Source organism: Opisthocomus hoazin, chromosome 16 (assembly GCF_030867145.1).
Source record: "Opisthocomus hoazin isolate bOpiHoa1 chromosome 16, bOpiHoa1.hap1, whole genome shotgun sequence".
In the NCBI taxonomy this organism is placed as follows: Eukaryota; Metazoa; Chordata; class Aves; order Opisthocomiformes; family Opisthocomidae; genus Opisthocomus; species Opisthocomus hoazin.
Genome location: NC_134429.1, coordinates 19,791,217 through 19,810,258, shown reverse-complemented (window position 1 = coordinate 19,810,258; position 19,042 = coordinate 19,791,217). Strand labels below are relative to the sequence as shown.

Below are 19,042 nucleotides of genomic sequence, written 5' to 3'. Positions count from 1 at the left end.
AACCTAATCACTGCTGCCAATACAGTAACAAATGAAGGGAAAAACCTGCCTTCTGAGCTACAAAAATATTTACAGGCCACACTACTGTAGCAAGCAGCCTTTTAGAGCTATTTTGTAGTATCACGCAGAACACAAAGCAAAATCAAGTATCTATGTCTACAATAAAATAGCTCACAATAATTAGATTAGTAAGATACCTTTACTTAACCCTACGATGAAATTTTAAAAAAAGATGGCTTGGGGAAAAATTAAGTCCAAACACTTAATGCTAAAATACTGAGCAAATAAACAAAGAGCATAAGAGACATCCACAACACAGCATAATCATCACCTAAAAAGACAGCAAAATCAGACAGAAATATTAGATAAGAACATCAGTCTGTCACACTAATGCCGTAAGTACTTGCACATTAAATACATATTCATTCTATTTCACAGAATTGTTGAAAGGTTTCTTAGTCTGCATTCTTCTATTTAATGAAGCCAACAGCAAAACAACCCTAAAATTTGCTAGCACTAGCTACCCAAATCCAAGATGAATTTTAACATTAAATACACCTATCTGTCTGTTCAGATGTAAAAAAGCAGAAGTGTGCTAGCACAGTTTATTCTGACAATATTAGAAACTAAGTAAACCTTAACTAAAAACAATTACATTGCAACTAAAAAACATCCATCTAAGACAATCCACTAAACACAATTCAACAAAAAGGCCTTAGAAAATGATGCTTCTAAATCATTAATCTTTACATCAGCAATCTTACAATAAACAGGCCCTGAACACATACCGTCAGGGTTTTTTGGATACATCTTTCATTAATCTCCCTTATTAGCAGCAGCAGCATCACTCACTCTTCTGTTCTTTTCCTCCTAAAATACATTCCCCAAGAGTCCTTTCAATGCAATTTTCTCAGCATTTCTGAGAGGTCTCTCGGCCACATCCCTATGCATAAGAGGCAGCAGGAATCTCTGCATTTGTAACAATCTATGGCTGCAAAGGAGGGTGGCAGGCAAAGCAACTGTATCATAACCAAAATGCTGAGTTCTATTATCTACTGCACCACACGTACACACATACTGCATCAATGCCCTCAATTCATAACAGCAATCACAATGATGATACATAAAATCTATAGAAAAAGCATGCATTACTCACTGGATTTTATTCTTTAGCTTCTTCAGCATGTAATTCTTTACGCTTTACAATGTAGTAGGTATGAAATGAAACATTTTCCCTTTATTCCACTGATGCTGCCATTTGAATACCATTAGATACCAAGGACAATAGGCAGGATCAGCTCAAACATTAAGAGCAAATATTTAATGGAAGACTGGTTACCCCCGTCTCTCCCTTTCACATCCCTGCCTCATGCATCCAGGCACGGGTGGTACTGGCTCCCTTGAGAGGCTGTAGCTAGCAGCTGAGGCACAAACTAAAACATGGCATGGATGTCAAGGAGCTGATGTCACAAAAACAAGTATTTCTCTGATAAAACCAGCAATTCCATTAGGGAAGTCCTACAAATCGATTGAAATTGTTCAGCTGAGCATGCTTTGTTACACAATGCACTGCAGCACCAGGAGTGATAAATCAGATCAAGATCTGTCAGTGTAAATAAGCGGAGACTGTAATAACTAAGTTATAAACCTGCCAATCAGATAGCACACTGTGTATCAGGGCATCAGTGAGGCTGTCACTTACGAACACAGAAAAGAACCACACACCTAAACATTTCAGAAACAACCTTGTTTAATATCAATCCCAAAATAATAGCAAATCTACTAAAAAAGTAAAAATATTTTTAAATACAACAGACTTGGCCTAAAACTCAGCCATCTTTATCAGGAAACATTCTGATCGAGTATGCAAGACTCCGGGTCAGCAGATGCTGGAAACGCCTATGAGAGGTCACATTCAGTATCTGGGAAGAGATGCAAGATGTTTTACAAATCCTGCCACCTCACCCACACAGCAGCACTGCCATTCCAGCCTGCGGTGATGGCTTAACTCTCTTGCTGAAGGTAAAAGGTGCTGTTCCTACAACAGCAGCTGTACGTTTATAGTGGAAGCTGGGTCTGAAGTAAAAAAAAAAAAAAAAAAAAAACAGTAGTACAAAAATTCAGGAGCAAAAGGAATAGACACAACACAAGTTCAGATGCTGGAGACTGCAAATTCTATCTTGCAGACAGCATCACATCAATATAAAAAGGTAGGTTCTTCAAGCACAGAAAGAACTTTTCTTAAGGAATGCAAACAGAATTAAAATATTAGTCATATGGTTTATTCCATTATGGATTATGTGCATTTATTTCAAGCTTTGCTGGCTGGTACAACCTCAAAACTGTATCAATTTCACAAAGGTCCAGGACAGCTAGCAATTATATTATTAGATACCAACATAAATGCAAAACATTCAGTATATATTTCTGCATTCTTCTTCCAAAGCATTATTGTCTTTAAGGAACTGGAAAGAAAAACCCTACAATTCTACAGAAATTCATCTCAAAATGTTTGCAATTAAGAAGATCACATACTGTTAGAAATAGTCACTCCATGACCTAACATGAACAAGTCTGAGCAATATATTGCAAATGAAATTATTTAGCCATTCCATAGTTCTGTTTACAAATTCAATTTCAAACTGTCTGCAGTTCTGTAACAAACTGGAAGTCCACACTTAGAGACTGCTAGTTTAAGTAGAGGCCCATTTTGGACAGAGCAACTAGTTAACTGTTTATTTGCCTCTGGAAATAACTTGAGGCAAACTCATAAGCACCTTTATAGCATAAGCATGATGCTCCAGAAAAGTGTACATGTAATATTCTCATTTCTTAAAATGACTTCCTATGAACGTAACTACACCAATAAAGCCACATAAAACAAGAATTTGAAACATACTGAATATTTTTGAAGAACAATATTTTAGTCCTGTCAAAATAAACAGTCCTTTAAATAAACTACATCACCGCTATCAAAAATGTTTCCATACAGTCTAAGTGCAATGCAGATGTTTGTTGTATGCCTTGAGCTAACAAGCAATAACACTGAATGCGCTGGTTTACGCTAAATTAGGACCAATACAATTTAACAGATCTGTTGTAAAACAATTTGAAAATAGGTACAGCTAGGCCCCAGTATCAGATTTCCATGCAGGTCCCGTGGATGCAAAGAGGCAATATGTACTGAATTAACTAATTCAATTACAAGAAACCTGACTACAAATATCTTACCAAGAACATCCCACTAAACAGGCTTTTTAAACAACCAATGTAGGATTCAACATGACCTGTAAAACCATGCAGGGAGAAATACCCTACAGACAGAATAACCAGGTCATCTGAGCCACACTAATCTGTGTGCTTCTGCAGTTCATCTTATGGCTTGAGAGAACTACACCACCTACAAATTAACACAGAAAACTTTTCTACTAAAATATCTACACTTTTAATTAGATCATTAAATTGCAGTGAACTTTATTATGCCACATTATTTGCACAGATACCCCTTTACACAACAGCCTTTTCTCTCCTCCAGTTAGCTTACTTTTCTTGACAGTATTTCACATTAGTTTGCTTTGTGTTTTCACAAATAAGGGCAAATAATTCTATTTGGGACAACACAAGTATCTCCTCCTTCCCTCTGTAAACAGCTACAGGAACGGCAGCAGAGCTAGAGTCAGCTGGTTCTTTCTGTTCTTATATTGGGATAGCAGAGTGGCACGTGTGCCCATATGAATTTGCTCCCTACAGTTTTCACTCAACAAATTAGAGGCAAGGCAGAAAAAAAGAAACAAAATAGACATCAGTATGTTGTGAAATAGCCCCACATACTGTAGCAATGGCAGACTTGGTTGTTCCATTCTTAGTTGCAGAATTAAGGGGGGGAGGCACCCTAAGGTTAGAAATTTAAATAAAATCAACCGTTCTGTCTTTATTGAAAGACAGCTGTTTCACAGAACACAGTCTGAAGACTTACACGGGAGTATTAACACTCTACACTGTACTGATGCATGGGCTTGTTCCTCCTCAGGTGCAGGACCCTGCACTTGCCCTTGTTGAACCTCATCAGGTTCCTCTCTGCCCAACTTTCCAGCCTGTCCAGGTCACGGTGAATGGCAGCACAGCCTGCTGGTGTATCTACCACTCCTCCCAGTTTTGTGTCGTCAAACTTGCTGAGGGTACATTCTAACTCTTCATCCAGGTCATTGATGAAGAAGTTAAACAAGACTGGGCCCACTACTGTATCTCCCTCTTCAGTACATCACTACTTTCCCCTGCAAGTTAAGAAACCAAAAGAACCACAAAAGCAGACCACCACATTCAAACATCTAAAATCCTGACCTCTTCACCTGCCAATGTATTAGCTACTGGAAACCAGTATTAATCCTCAGAAACATAAAAACAGTGCTACAATGTTGATTTATATGATTTCTGTCAATAAAATGTCAGACATGTTACATTCAATTAAAAAACAACAATACATGCACACGTACATAACACTAGCTGTGAAAATCTTTCGATATATAGTTTTCCATGTGACTGAAAAAATTAAGCTAAAATTTGATAATATTTTAGTACTCACTGTCTTCTCCTGGACAAGGCATGCCAGGTTTCTCTGGAATACTTGGGAAAACTAAAACAAAAACATTGGATTTTTAAGTGAAAAGATTCTTAGCAGTACTTTTTCCTTGATTCTTGAATATATTTACACAAAGACAATTTCTGGAAGCCTTTAAATAATTCCATGTGACAAATAACCATCAAAATTTGGGTCCATACTGGTAAGATCTTATACTTGACTATAGCATTAAGAAATCTGTGCAGTTTAGAACCTAGAACCCCCTCAAAGCCTACTGCATAGCTTCAGCTTTGGGCTCCACCCCTAAAAGAACACTTCTTTCCCACAACATCAAACTCTAGGGCTCTATCTACATAAAGAACGTTATCTGGCAGGCAAAGGAGTTGTTCCAGTCTCACAGTGAAGAAGCCTTTACTATTATTATCAACAAATGCATACAGGTTCTTGAACTGTGTAATACTTGCCATGAATAATCAGCCCTTCATCTCTGTTTTGACAATACAGTCGGAAGGCTTCTTCCAGTTCCATCTGCGATGAGATGGTACATGGGTCACCTAACAAAAAAGCAATACACAGGCAAATTTACAACTGAAGAATTCAGTGGAGAATTCCCATTAGTCAGTAAGAAATGTACCAGCCTCCAGCACTGCTTTTCTTTCAATCGTCTAATATTCAGCTGGCATTTTGACCAAAGCCAAAATATATCACAATTTTTCTTTGATTTTATCAAAACTGAGTAGATAGATATATACTCCATGGGTTTGCAAGGGGACAAAAAAAAAACACAAAAGTGAACAGATATGCTTAAAGATTTTTAACACACAGCAGAAAAAGCGAGATTGCTTCCTAGTAACCTGATAATTTAATTCAAAATTAATTCCCCCTTTGTTAAACGGCCCATTATCTTACTACCTTAACTTCATTGACTGCAGAACCATGATATGACAGCTTACAAGTTATAAAGGTACACATAAATTCTAGTTGAGTCTCTCTTGCTAGGCTGACAGAAAAGCAATCTATGGTTAAAAGGGTAAAAAATAAGATACATATATGAAAGTTATGGATGTGATACAAATATGCCAACACTAATGTAGAGATTATTCATGTAAAATTAATTTCTCTCTAAAAGCCTCTAAAATTTTCAGGGTTGGCTTGTACATTTTGAGGAAAATAGGTTCACTTTTCTTAAACTTTGATTTAGAAGAAAAGCAAATGGAAAAAAAATCATGAAACCTGCCTAGCGATAAACAACCCTCCCTCTTTCAGAAAAAAGAGATATCATTCAGTTTCCACGACCGTCTTCTGCACTCACATTCTGCAGTAGCAGATTCAACAAACAGAGCTTTTAAAAGTTCTCAAAAAGGCAACATGCCAGTCACCATTTAAAGCATACTCTAAAGAGCCTTCCTATTGAAATCGATAAAACAGAAACCCCTCAAACCACAAGATATCATTCAGGACGAAATTCACGGGGAAAAGAATAAAAGAAATGGAGACACAAGTATTGCCACACACTAAGGCCTGGGCTCAAGTACCATGCCTTATCCACACCACTAGTTTCATCTTCAGAAAACACACAGGAAGGCAAATATTCAGTCAGACGAGAGTAACCCTAAAACATTATTAACTAGTAAGATTTGGAAGACTAAAAACTACTTGTGGTATGGTTACTAGCCTTTAAGCAGTGAGAAGAAAGAACTACATTTCTGACGGGGAGACAGCTCAAAGACAGCTCCTCCCAGCTAACAGACTGGACCTCAGCAGGACTGGGAAGTAACAATGGGACACACTGGTGAGGTTCCATAGAAAAGCCACTGAATTAATTTGTTGGTGCCAGAGAAACAAAGCACTGGAAAAGGTTCTTGGTAAAACTGGAGCTGAGCCAGAACATACATATTATCGAGCCCTATATTTCCAAAGTTGACCTTTCCAAGTTACAAATCCTGATCAGTTTAAGTGAGGACATTTTTACGTGATGTTAAACATCTGAATTGGAATATAATACAGGAATACCTCTCTGGTAGAAAGAAATACTGTTTTAACAGCCCAGGATAACCTCTAGACTAGCAGTCTCAACTTTTTTGACAGCACATCCCATCTCTAAAACTTAAGCACATAACCCCAGTATGTTTATTTATTAATTATATTATAAAAATCTTGAGATAGTAATTTTAATAGAATGAGACAAATATCAAAAAATTCAAAATATTATTAATGGTACAATAGCATACTTCTCAAAATATTAAAAATTAATTTAAAATATTTTTAGTGAATGCTATGTGATTAAACATGCTTCATGACTTTTGAAAACCTTGCTTTAACATTTTATGATATGGTGATTTAGAAGTCTGGTTCTAGGCTCAGTTTATTTCAAGACTTGGTTTTAATGGTGTTAGTCAAAAAAAAAGACACCTCACAAAAACACTGAGATCCAAAGGAAAGAAATGCATTGCTGGTTGCGCTTACTGAATCTTAACACTCATTCTTCAATCCTATCCACCATTTCTGCAAAAGTTTTGTTGGCATTCAGTTAATAACTTTTTGTCTTCCCTGATGTTCATCAGCTGTTCTTGCTAACTAATTTGAACATGCTGTATTTTTAACTAATTGGTTCAAAACCCACTGCAAGTCTTCGGAAGAGTTTTTAACAGGCTAGAAAATTCAGTTTCCAAGTTTAAGCATACAGACGGAACAACAGAAATATCTCCAATGGCCATTTTCAAAATACTCTCTCCATGTAGCATGAGTTCCTTTTGAAAAGCAGTTACTTTATCAGTCATTGGCATTAAGTGGGTTAGTTTTGTTTATTTTTTTTTTTAAATAATAACTGCTAGGTAGCATACTACTGACAGCCACTTGTCATCAGATAATGTCCACATATTTGGAACATTTATCTTTTTGTAAAAGAAAAATGCATAACATCTTTAAGTTTAACAACTCTTAAGCACTTTCCTGCAAGATAACCAGCTACCCTCTGAGAGGTAAAGAAGTTTCAAGGTCACACCCCAAATTAGTAATAAGTACCATAAACTCTGTACTATCTAAAGCTCTTGGTTTTACAGGATGTCAGTGCAATTAGTTTTGTAGCACTGTGTGCAGTTCTGCTCCAAATCCTTTGCTGCAAAAGCTTGTTCATGAACAATGCAGGGGATGAATTTCACGTGCAGTGCTCTCGCAGTAACCTTACCCCAGAATCCTTTTTTATTCCAGTCAAATCAGTCTCTCCATCTGTGGAGGCTTACAGCTTTTCCGTAACACATTATTTTTATTAAAATAATTTACGGTTGAGATTGTATCTTTTCCAGTACATATTTCTTTCCTTCAGTGACTCACAAAAGCTACATCTTCACATACCTCATTATTGAAACAGAACCTAGCAAATACCATAAGCTGAGATATGTTAGAAACATCTGTACTTTCATCCAACCATACAGCAAACTTCCCACACAGCATAGTTTGTTTTAACACTTGTTTCTTCAAACCTTCAGCAATATCTTCTACGTACCTTCCAACAGTATTTTCTTACAAAGTAATGCATTTCAGTTTGTTCCTTGTTTTCCTGTATATTATTCCAGGCATATTTAACATGACAAGAAAAACAAGTGTTTTCCCAGTGATATGCCGCTTTTTGTCTTCCTATTAAGTAAGAAGCCTCAGAAGTTACTTTTAAGAATTTAACATAAAGTTTAGTGAAGTTTTGTAATGTACCAAACTGAGTATCACAAAACTTAAAACATAAGGGGGGGGGGGGGAAGAAGTAGAGGCTTGTCTTCTTGCTGTGGATACTTAGTTTTTAACTGCCTTGCTAATCATGCATAATATTATTATCTATTGTCTCAAAACACAACATACACTTAGGGTGAGGTTCATCATTTAAAATAGCAGATGTAAACACAATTCAAATACTGTTCTTGATAACTTTGAATCTGTTTGACTCACTTCTTATCAGATCTGATCAGATAGTCATTGGTTCCACCCTGTAGCGTAGCTGACAGTTCATACTTAGGAGCAGAAGAAGTGTCAGCTCCACCATTTTCTTGTTGCTTGCTTGTGCTCAGATCATTAGCATTACCTTGTCAGGGTTATTTTAGTTAAAACTAGATAATTAATCCATAAATCCATTTAACCAAGAACACGTGAACTGCAGTACATCACAATACACTGAAGGCAAGCAAATGAGTGAAGGTGTCACTCAGCTCCTGAAGTCTGAAGTTAAAACAAACTTAAGTACGGAACAGTAAAATAAAAGTTCCACAAAGCCTTTACCTCTACACAAGTGAATTCAAGTACAGTAAAACCCCAATGTTTTGAGGCTCATTCCTCCAAGCCCCCTGCTTTATAAGACAGGGTTATATATCCTGGTATTTAGAAATGAAAAATTACTCCACAATATGAAACTTGTTTATACAAGTTTCCTCAATGCCCCTTCTTTGTACCACAATGAACAATAAAACCAAGAATGCCTAAGTAGTATTTCAGTACAGTACCTTCATCATCAATCCACTTGAGGGTAATTGGCTGTTCCTGTTGTAAATTACACATCTCATGCACTTCATCACAAAGCTCATCATAGCTCATTGATGCATCCAAGTTTGTTATCAGGATGTCCCTGCATGAAATGAAACCATAAGCTTTTGTCAGAAAATATCCATCTACGGACCCCAAGCTGCAAAATGATACATACAGAACCAGCATTCCTTATATTAAATGCTCCCACTAATGTAAATTAGTTGCCAGAAGCCAATAGGATAACATCTCAGTGTTTAACTTTTAAAAATACTTTAGTATGGACAAATTAATTGTATTAATGATTTATCCTTATGTATGTGTACTTGAGTGAGTCAAGTTCCCTTATTATAAGCTATTAGTGTTTGAAGTGTTGAAAAAAAATGTAAGATTTTGTAGGAATTACATTTTATCCTGGTACTTCTTCCATCACAAGATAAGCAGAATCTCAATTACTGTCAAACCCTTTTAAAATGTAGGTTTTTTCCTCACATCTGCTACATTGTTAGAGAGAAAGCTTTGATGAGGTGAATTCTCAAAAGATATCATTACAAGAAAATTCAGATAAACTACCTGAAATTCTGCATTTTTGTGCTCTACCTTTGTCATGATTTGAGAACATGAACCCAATACTGAACTCTATTAATGTAAACCATACAGTATGCTCAGGCATTTGTGAGAATAACTCTTAACACAATGAAAGTCCACACAACACTTTCAATGCAGGACAAAGATAAAAAAAGAAAAGATTATGCAAAACAAAATCTGAAGATACAAACTAGACTTCCTCCTGCTTTCTGAATATTTTTCAAATGACAGACTCAATGAAACTAACCGATTAAACAAGGGCAGAAGGAAAGAAAAAGCACTTAAGTCATCTCAGTGCTTTCAAAACATTCTAGGGGATAAGTAGGAAACAGTTCTGTAGTTAATGGCTACTGGCATATATAATTGTTTCCCCTCTTAGTTTAATACAGTAAGTATACCAGAAGTTTGCCAACATGACTGATACAGTTTTCCTGTTTTCATAGTGCGACAAGTCATTTTAGAAAACACATTGTATTATATATTCTGCCTACTTATGTCTTAACCAGAAGCTGAAAGGTACTAGACTGAATTCAGAATCTTAAATTCTATGACACGGATTTTAAATGAAATGCATTCATAACTTTGCACTCTGCCTTTGCTGAGAAAAATTACAGTAAGCAAAGCTTTAAAACAATCACTTTAAAGATCTGTACTACGTTTCAAATTCAGATTAAAAGCACTGCTACCCTTTTAACTGTACCTTTAATCTACAATTCATGAAGTTCTCAAAGAACAGCAACTTGCAACTTAGCAATTCTTCTGAATAACAATGGAAAAAGTAGTATGTATACTAACTGCCAACTTGTAAAACCATATTGTACAATACTGAGCTGTCAGGTGAGGCTGAGTTTAAGGACATCTCCCTGTCAAAAAAGTTTCATTTTATGCACTTATGAAAGTAAGAGACCAAGACAGCTGGCAAACCAGCATTTGAGGTTTCGTGCAATGCCTTGCACCAAGACAAGGTCACTAACAAATGCAGCTCCTGACATCTGCTTGATTTAAGGAGTGGCTTGTGGTGGCAGTGCATTAAGTAGATCTGTGGTAACTCTGGACAACCACACTTCCACAAGTACCTGAATAATATCCAAAACCTGAAATTCTGCAGTAAGACAATACTGTACTATGCACACTACAAATTCCAACTAAAGCTGACAAATACTAATCAGCCTTATTGTTAAAATTATTATACCAGATGGCACTACCATTCCACATGTAAATTAATAAACTTGACATTGAACAAACTACAGGTGAAGTATGCTAAACAGCACCTGTTGCAGATGCAAACATTAATGAGATTTATTCAAATCATTGTCTCAATAATGTCCATGTTCCTTTGAGATTTACTGTGTTTAATCTTAATGTCTGTAGAGACACATTAGGCAATCGTAGCGCACATAAATGAAAATCGTTCATTGTTTGACACTAAAGAATCCCACAGGACGCTTTCTTGTCAGGTATCTGAAACTGGACTACAAAGTAATATGAAGAACTAATGACCAGCAAGTTGTGAGCTGTTCTAGCAAGACAATCATTCAGAGTGATGCATTAAAAGTGTCACCATATAGAACCAAGGTAACATACAGCAAGTGATACTGCATCACCACTATTTAAATGAAACGATTTCAAGTAAGCAGGCATAAACCAGATATTACACAAGTTTACTTTCTCTTGCAATCTACTTACGCAGTTATTTATACTATGCTATGTTAGGAACTCTGTCACACCCAGAAACATGAATACCTAAGATACTAGGACTCCACAGAGATAGACTCAACATTCATGAGTTTTAGAACTTCCTCATGCTTAGATTTTTAACTGGGATTTCAAAATAATATGTTGTATTATTATTTTAATGTTCTAGCAGCTACCTGAACAAGCCTGTCCTTAATTCTAAAGTTGTTCAGCATCAATGATTTTCTGCAGTTAGTCAAATTCGTTCAAAAGGCAAGCGCAGGACTTTAATACAGATAGTGAGATAATCAGTTATATAGTTTATAATGCCAAAAATAGTCAGCTCTTACAGAATTTGATCAGTAGAAAAAACAAAATTCACTGAGTTTGGAACTCTTGTTTTGTCAGCTGACATACATAGACTTCACAGCTAATGGAAATTACTGAACAGAGTGTTTCAGGAGAAACTACAGCAGTAGTTTATTGCTAAACATCATAACAATTACACATGAATTCTAATAGTGACACAAGTACTACCACCTCCTCCACTTCTGTGCAGACAAATTCTACAGACAGACTTCTTTGACTTAATATCAACACTATCTGCCAGCAAGCTATTCCAAATTGTTTACCCTAAGTTCTACTTGTGTTTATAGTGCCTTCCCTTACAGAGGTAAGGCAGCTCTCCTATTGCTGTTTCAGAGAAGCATGCATACTCATGCATCTCAAAGAGCATCACACAAGTATTTGAAGTTCAGATGTTCTTTTCAACCTAAGCCTATGCATGACATGATTCAAAGACATACGATAAAATTATGGAGCAGAAAATAATTATTAATAGTGGCAAATATATGGTACAAATCTTTCACCCATAGTTCATAAAGTAGTTTACATGCATCTATTAAACAACCAAAGCAAAACCATGGTGTAGATTAGTAACAACAAAACTCAACCGATCTGCATTAACTATTAAGAACACATTTTAGAAATTACCGAGCAGCAGTAACAAACCACAGCATGCAGTCCCATTTACTTTCATACACAGACTTGTGTAAAGTTTTTCTTCAAGTAGCAAATTTCTGTATTTTGTTACAGCATGAGTTTTGACATGAATTCTCACTGCTAAAAAAGCTTGCCCACGCTTTTACTAAGCAAATATTCATAAGAAAATTTAACCTGTAGATAAATGAACTGTAAATTAACAGATTCTACTAGACTTCAAATTTACAGGTGGCAAAACAAAGAAATAAAAATCAATGACTCCGCATAAGGAAAGAATTCAAGTCAGTAGTACAGCTAGAAATTGAAGTTTACCCACCTGATCTGTCATTAATTACAAATAGACCAACACCCTGAGTTACTCTATCACTAGGTCAGACCACGAACTCCTGCTCAGTAGGCTTCAAAATTCAACAGGACATAATACAGAGGAGAGAACATGGTGACTTACCCACTATAGTGTGTTTTTACTCTGATGAAGTCTTTGTTCAAATCAATTTTTGAGCCCATTCTGCTAGGCATGGTCTGTATCTAGCAGTCTAAACGAAATTATAAATATATAGAAATAAGTTCATTCAAGACAGATAACTCAATTCAGAAGCAAACAGCTTAAGATGAGACATGTGTTTCTCCTCCAGATGATTTTGAATCCAGCTGCAGAGAAAGAAAGACAGAATACAGATTAATATACACACACTCTACTAAGCTCTACTAAACAAATGAGTTGTGTTAAGTTTCATAAACACACATAGCTTTACATAGAACAGCAAGAAATCAAGAGGGAAATATACAAGACTATTGACCTGCACAGAAATTAAATGATATGAGTTAATAATACCGTGTACAACTTAGTTTTACAGAAATATTCCAAGCGTTTAAGGATGATTTTTAATAAAACAACCAACAGTTCCCTCTTATCCAGACATACACCAAAGAAATTTTTACTTATTCATCAATGCAGTTTGACTCTTTTCTTCCAAAGAGTAGAGGATTTCAATTCAAAATAGTTTTTATATACATGGAATACTGCTGTCAATTAGTGTTGGTTACAAATTTACCCGAGAAAAGCAGCAGAGGAACTCCAAGGGGCAGTTTAAGTTACCTTCACGACCGGAAATGACAAGCATCCCGTTTATTCAAAATTACCACCACCTCACACATATCAATACGCACATATACCCGGGGAGCTCCCCAACGCCGCTGCCACAGGCACCGGGGAGAGACTCCAGACCTCGACTCCCGACCCCTCCTCGCCCGGGGAGCCCGGAGGAACACTCAGCCCTCCCCGTCCGACCCCCGGGACTCCCTTCCACACACGGCGGGTGAGGAGCGATGGGGAGGCCACGCTGCCCCGCCGTAACTTTGCTGGCTGCTGCCGCGCTCCGTGCCGCGACAGCGGGGCGGAGCAGGCTCCCTCCGGGCTCCCCACCCAACGCCTTCGGGACTGCCCCCTCCTCCCACCTGCTCCGACCGAGGGAGCTCCCACCCCAGAGACCGGGCCCCCCTCCCGGTCCCGCTTCCCGCCAGAGCGGGGGACGCCCCGCACCTGAGGGGACGCGCGCTGCCCGGTGCCCGCGCTCGGCTACACCTCCACGGCCTGAAGTTGTTCAAAGTCCCGTGAGGAAGTTTAGGACCAGACCTCGACTCCCCGCCGCCCTCCCCGACGGCGGGTCCCCGCAGGAGAACGGCGGCGGAAGAAGCTGGCGGTTCTCCCTCAGCCGCCACCCGGTCCCCCTCAGCCACCGCCGCCCCTCACAGCGCCGCTCCCGCCAGGACTACGGGCAAAGGCGCCACCGTGCCGAACATGGCGGACTAAGAAGGTTAGCGCCAACAGCCAATAGAACACCTCCTATACTACCTGCCAGCCAATAGGAAGCTCCGACTCACCTGGAGCCAATCCCCAAAAGGATCCCGCCCACCCACAACCAATCATAGGCCGGGAACCGTTACCTGGCGAGTAGGGGCATCTTAGCCAATCAAAAGCGAGCGAGGAAGAGGTAGGAGAACACCTGCAGCCAATCAGAGAAGGAAGCGGCCAGCGCGCCCCTCCCGCGAGGGTGGCGGGCGGGGTGACCGGCGGTGAGGCGATGGGCGCTGAGGGGATAGGCGGGCCGCCCTCCTCCTCCCCGCCCTCACGGCGCCGCCGCCGCGATTCGCCGGGGCCCCGCCGTGCCCGTGGCGCGCTCCGAGACGCGGTAGAGTCGTGACGGAAAGAGGCCCCGGCCCTGAGAGGAGAGGCGGGTGCGACCGTTACCGCGCTGCGGGGGCAGCGAGTTTGCGCCTCCGCCTTCCCCCGGAGCCCTCTGAAGAGGTAGTGAGCTGTCCCCAGCGCCGCAGGCCTCTGGCTCCCCGGTGCGGCCTCGCCGGGCTCGCCCTCGGAGCCGGGTGGCTCGGGTGGCAGCGGCGGGCTCCTCCGCCAGCGGGGCGGGCGACCGGGGCCGCCACCGGGCTGGGCCGGGGCGGTGCTGTGGCGAGGGGCGGAGCGGAGCCCGGCAGCCGCGGCGGCCGCCGCCGGGAGAGGCCTGCGGGGAAGAGGGAGGTCCTCCGGGGTCGTCCCCAGGCGCAGCGCTCGATCGCTCTCCAAAAAAACCCCAAACCACCCCCCCTCAAACGAACGAAAGCTCCCAGGGCCCAAAACCAGGTACCCTGCCAGCCCCGCTGCCCGCGCCGGCCCGGCTGCCGCACCCGAAGTGTCAGAATCGCTTCCTGGGAAATGTCGCTTGCCCAGGAGTGTGATCTCCCGTGGGTGTAAACACAGCATCCAGCCTCGAGAGGTTTCACGCGAAGCTGTTAAAGCGGGAAAACCACTGCCAGGAAAATAAAAAGGAAATGAAATAACAGAGACAAACAATATCCGACTTTTGAGGGGCCCGACAGAAGGGGAGAGAGAAAAACGGCGGAAAACGTTGTGTTTATATTGTGGAATTAACCACGATTTCACAAGAGCAAGTCTGTGAAATGGTTAATGCTGTTTTGTTTTTTTGTTTTTGTTTTCCGAATGATACTTCGATCTTTTGATTTTCACACTGTGAATCAGTTGTGGCTGAGGCGAAGCCGTCTCCTGTGTGAAGGAGGAGGCTGGGGCTTTGCCCGCTGAGAGACGAAGGTGTGGGATAGTTAACTCCGAGAGTCCTCTAGTGGAAATGCTGCTTGTAGTGGCCAGACAGCTATTTTCCAAGCAAATAAGCTATCCAAGCAAAAGGTTTGCTTTGGGGCTGTTGTTGATCTAGTTATGTCCGCCACTGGGCAACAGTACCCCACCAAATTTGAAAAACAAACCAAAGCAAGGTGTCACAACTGTTAGACTTTTTTGACTACCTGGAGTTGAGCAGTCATAATCTGTATTTTGAAAATGGAAAAAAAAAACCCCAAACAACGATCCTCAGTCTCCTGCTACTACCTTGCTTACACTTACATCAAATTCTTTTTAGACACCATTTAGCACGTTCATATTGTCTTTATGGGGGTTTGTGGGTGTGTATGTGTTCATGAGTTGGCATTGGTGTAGCCCTGACCCGCTTTTTGGTGCTTCTACAATCTTCCAAAATGCAAATAAATAATAGTTAACACTAATTTAAGTAGCAGTAATGTGGCAAAACTTACTCTCGTCAGTCTAGATATTTTCTCTGACACCGAAGAAATGCATGAAATTATTTCATTTATCACTCTTTTATTGGAATTATTTGTGTATCCACTGTTAATTTTATCTTGGTGGGAGCTATCAGTATGGTTTCAACACGGGGCCTTAAATCTCTATGTGTTCCAGATTTCCTCTGCCTAAAATGGAGAACATTATATTAGATATGACTACAAACATAGTTCTTTCAGGCTGAGCTAGACTTTGATCTCCCTGTCGCGTCAATTAGATGGCTTCAGCTCCTTGAGTTGTTGGATTGAGGGATACGAGGTAGTGCTGTTCTTCAGAACTGTGATTTGAGGTTTTGCATGCTTTATTGTTGTTATTTTTTCCTATCACAACTTACTGAGGACAAAAGATCTGGTACATTTTCAGTGCTTGAAGAAAATCTCCACAATAGTATTTTTATGTCTTGCAGAGATATTTTGTATTTGATCACTTAGTACTAATGCTGTTATTTTAGAAGTCTTATTTTGAGTTAGTTTGTATTTTCTTATATTACAAGGCTGTTTAAACACTTGAATTTCTTAATAGATGCTTCCCAGTTCTGGGCAGATGGCACTTTTTGGAGAGGATGTTGGCTTTGCTCTGTGCATTAGCTAACAGAGTTGTAACTGTTTTAAAGATGCAACATATTGTATGATCATTGTAACTGGTGTATTGTTTTTGAAACACAATTGACTTATGTTGTCCCAGAGCTGTAAATCCTGAGTGTATTCCCAAGTTTTTTTGCTTTTTTTTTTCCAGGTGACTGGGAATTGCACTTTTATCGTCCACTAAACCAACCTCAGCTTAATAAAAAGTTATAATATTGCTGTCCACTACACCTCGATTTTAAGAGCTGACAGGCTCCTACAGGTAATTTAATTTTATTTTATTCCAGGTATAAATGAGATATTTATTGCATCTAAAATGTTAGTTCTTTTTAAAACCATTATTATCTCTTGATACCAGATCTGTTACTCTGAAGAGCAGATTATGAAGTGAACTGATCTGTTTGAGGAAGAGAAAGCTTAAAAAAAATTGTTTTTCAAGTATTTCAGTTCTGTTTTGAAAACAAAACCTATCGTATCCAACACAACAGAATGGAAGTTTCCCATTCTTGGATCCCTTTCTTTGTATGATAAGCTTTGGCAAATCACAAATCTCTGCCACATGGCCTAAAATAATTTTTTTGAGAGGTGGGGTAATAGTGATTTCCTTACCACTATTGGTAATTAAGGTGTGTAAGAAAGAAAGAGAAGTTCCCTCCTGCTGGAAACAGCCATGTGGATTTGCCTTTCTATTTTGTTTTTTTGAAAGTCAGTGTGGCTTATTAGCAACCAGGACGAATAGCAGACAGGAGCTGCTGAGGTCTACTGTAAGTTGTCTTAAGGAGGGCATGCTTAACTTGGAGAGAGTTCTTAGTGAAATGTGTCAGAATGTCAGGGTCTGTGTTAGCTTGTGTTATTATCCCATCGCCTCATCTACAGTGGAGCTACTCCTGTTTTATATAGGTATGACCATGGTGATCATCTGGTTTCACACATGTAATACTACATTCAACCTCAGTGTCCAGTTGTGCCACAGATTTATAGTAGTGGTAGAGAACACTGAGTTGCTAAGGAATCGAGTGTTGGTATTTCAACTGCTGCAGCCTGGTAGTCTGATGTCACCTCGTTATTGAATTGTGGTTTTGACTAAAGGTTATGAACATCCAGACTGTTGGTTTCCAAACTTCATATCTCCTTCATTATTTCATGGCACTATTGTCTCTGATAGTAATTTTGAAGCCTGTGTTTATTTAAGCATGTATATCTGCCTGTTTCCAGCAGATGGCAAGATATTCCTAGGCAACTGTCTGGGAAACACAGTTGTATATACAATGCTTATAAGTACTAGTTCTTTATTTTAATGCTGCAGGCTGTTGAGAACTGTTCTTTAAAAATTAAAGGGAAAAAAATATTTGGGGTTAATGATAGCATTAATCTATAGTACTGCTTCAGGCGTCAGATATTTGTATTAATGCCTCTTAATCTCACTCCAGTGCAAGGTTTTCTAGCTGTGTTTTCCTATTTAAAATTCTAAAAAACATTTGCTACTTTGTGGGTTTGGAACTCTTCGACTACACAGTACAACTGTTTTAGTACCTCTAACAAGGATGTAGTAAGCTTCCTTTTCTCCTTTTTTAGTTGGTGTCTTGAAAGAAACAGGCTGTGGTTGCACAGGAAAATTGTGTTGTAGGGATATACATTCCTTGCTGTCTTGGACTGTTATTCAGAGAATGACTTTTCCTGCATGCTTAAAGATGTGAAGCACCTGAATACCACACTGCATCCACAGAATGAAACCAAAACAATTTCTACCAGGATTCATATGAATAAAGTAGCATCTTTTAACCTTTTCAGTGAAAGGAATAAGATTCCAAAATCTCTCAGACATTTTCTCTACATGTACCACTCAAAAGAAACATCTAATTGTCAAATAAAGTTTTATACACTGCAGACAGGAGGAAATGAGAATATTTCTGGATTGAGAAATTATCTAGCTTGGTGAATACTCTAAAAATAATTTGATATCACAGCTGTAGTACTTGTAACTAGTATTTTTTGCACAAGTGTCTACACAACCAGGAGAAAAAACTAACAACGTATATTTTTTTCTGTCTTGTTTTTAGGTCAGAGGGAACAATTTTCTCTTCAGGCTGGACTTGAGCATAACCAAGAGACAGAAACAAATTTTATCTTGTCTTCTTTACTCATCCTGCTTAAAATCTGTAAGTAATGCATGTTTTTGGAAGGTACCTATCACACCTGAAACTGATTGTATGTATTGAATTTTTATTATATTTTAACTCTCGAGCCTATTGTTTCCACTGTGCATTTGCCTCTTTCTGATCTACCGAGAGATGCATTTGTCTAATGCAAAAGCATTTTAAATTTTCGAAATAGCTCCAACCTCCCTTTGCAAATAACATCAGCAGTTCTTTTTTTCACATTTTGATGTACAGATCTTTTTGAGTGCTAGTGCTTTATATTAACCTATTGTTATTCTGCCAGCGACAGCTGCTGCAGAAAAAA

At 39.2% G+C, this 19,042-nt stretch overlaps 1 protein-coding gene and 1 long non-coding RNA gene across 5 annotated transcripts in view; one reads left to right on the top strand and one right to left on the bottom strand.

Annotated features, from left to right (window-relative positions):
• The window catches only part of PRKCZ (protein kinase C zeta), a 60,678-nt gene extending 46,288 nt beyond the window's left edge, over positions 1–14,390 (bottom strand). The window contains exons 1-5 of one of the 4 annotated variants that reach the window (XM_075437651.1): positions 14,297–14,390; positions 12,798–13,000; positions 9,067–9,188; positions 5,044–5,133; positions 4,583–4,633 (exon numbers count right to left, since the gene is read on the bottom strand). In XM_075437651.1, the coding sequence (XP_075293766.1) occupies positions 4,583–4,633; positions 5,044–5,133; positions 9,067–9,188; positions 12,798–12,868 (334 nt within the window). In that variant the 5' untranslated portion in view covers positions 12,869–13,000; positions 14,297–14,390. Of the gene's footprint in view, positions 1–788; positions 964–4,582; positions 4,634–5,043; positions 5,134–9,066; positions 9,189–12,797; positions 13,001–13,892; positions 14,125–14,296 lie in introns of those variants that run through there. The other 3 variants (XM_075437650.1, XM_075437652.1, XM_075437653.1) reach the window with 3 other exon arrangements.
• On the top strand, positions 14,380–18,732 carry LOC142363396 (uncharacterized). The gene is made up of 3 exons (XR_012765724.1): positions 14,380–14,657; positions 16,731–16,841; positions 18,640–18,732. It is a non-coding gene; the product is annotated as an uncharacterized LOC142363396 (long non-coding RNA).
• The last annotated feature ends 310 nt before the right edge of the window (positions 18,733–19,042 follow it).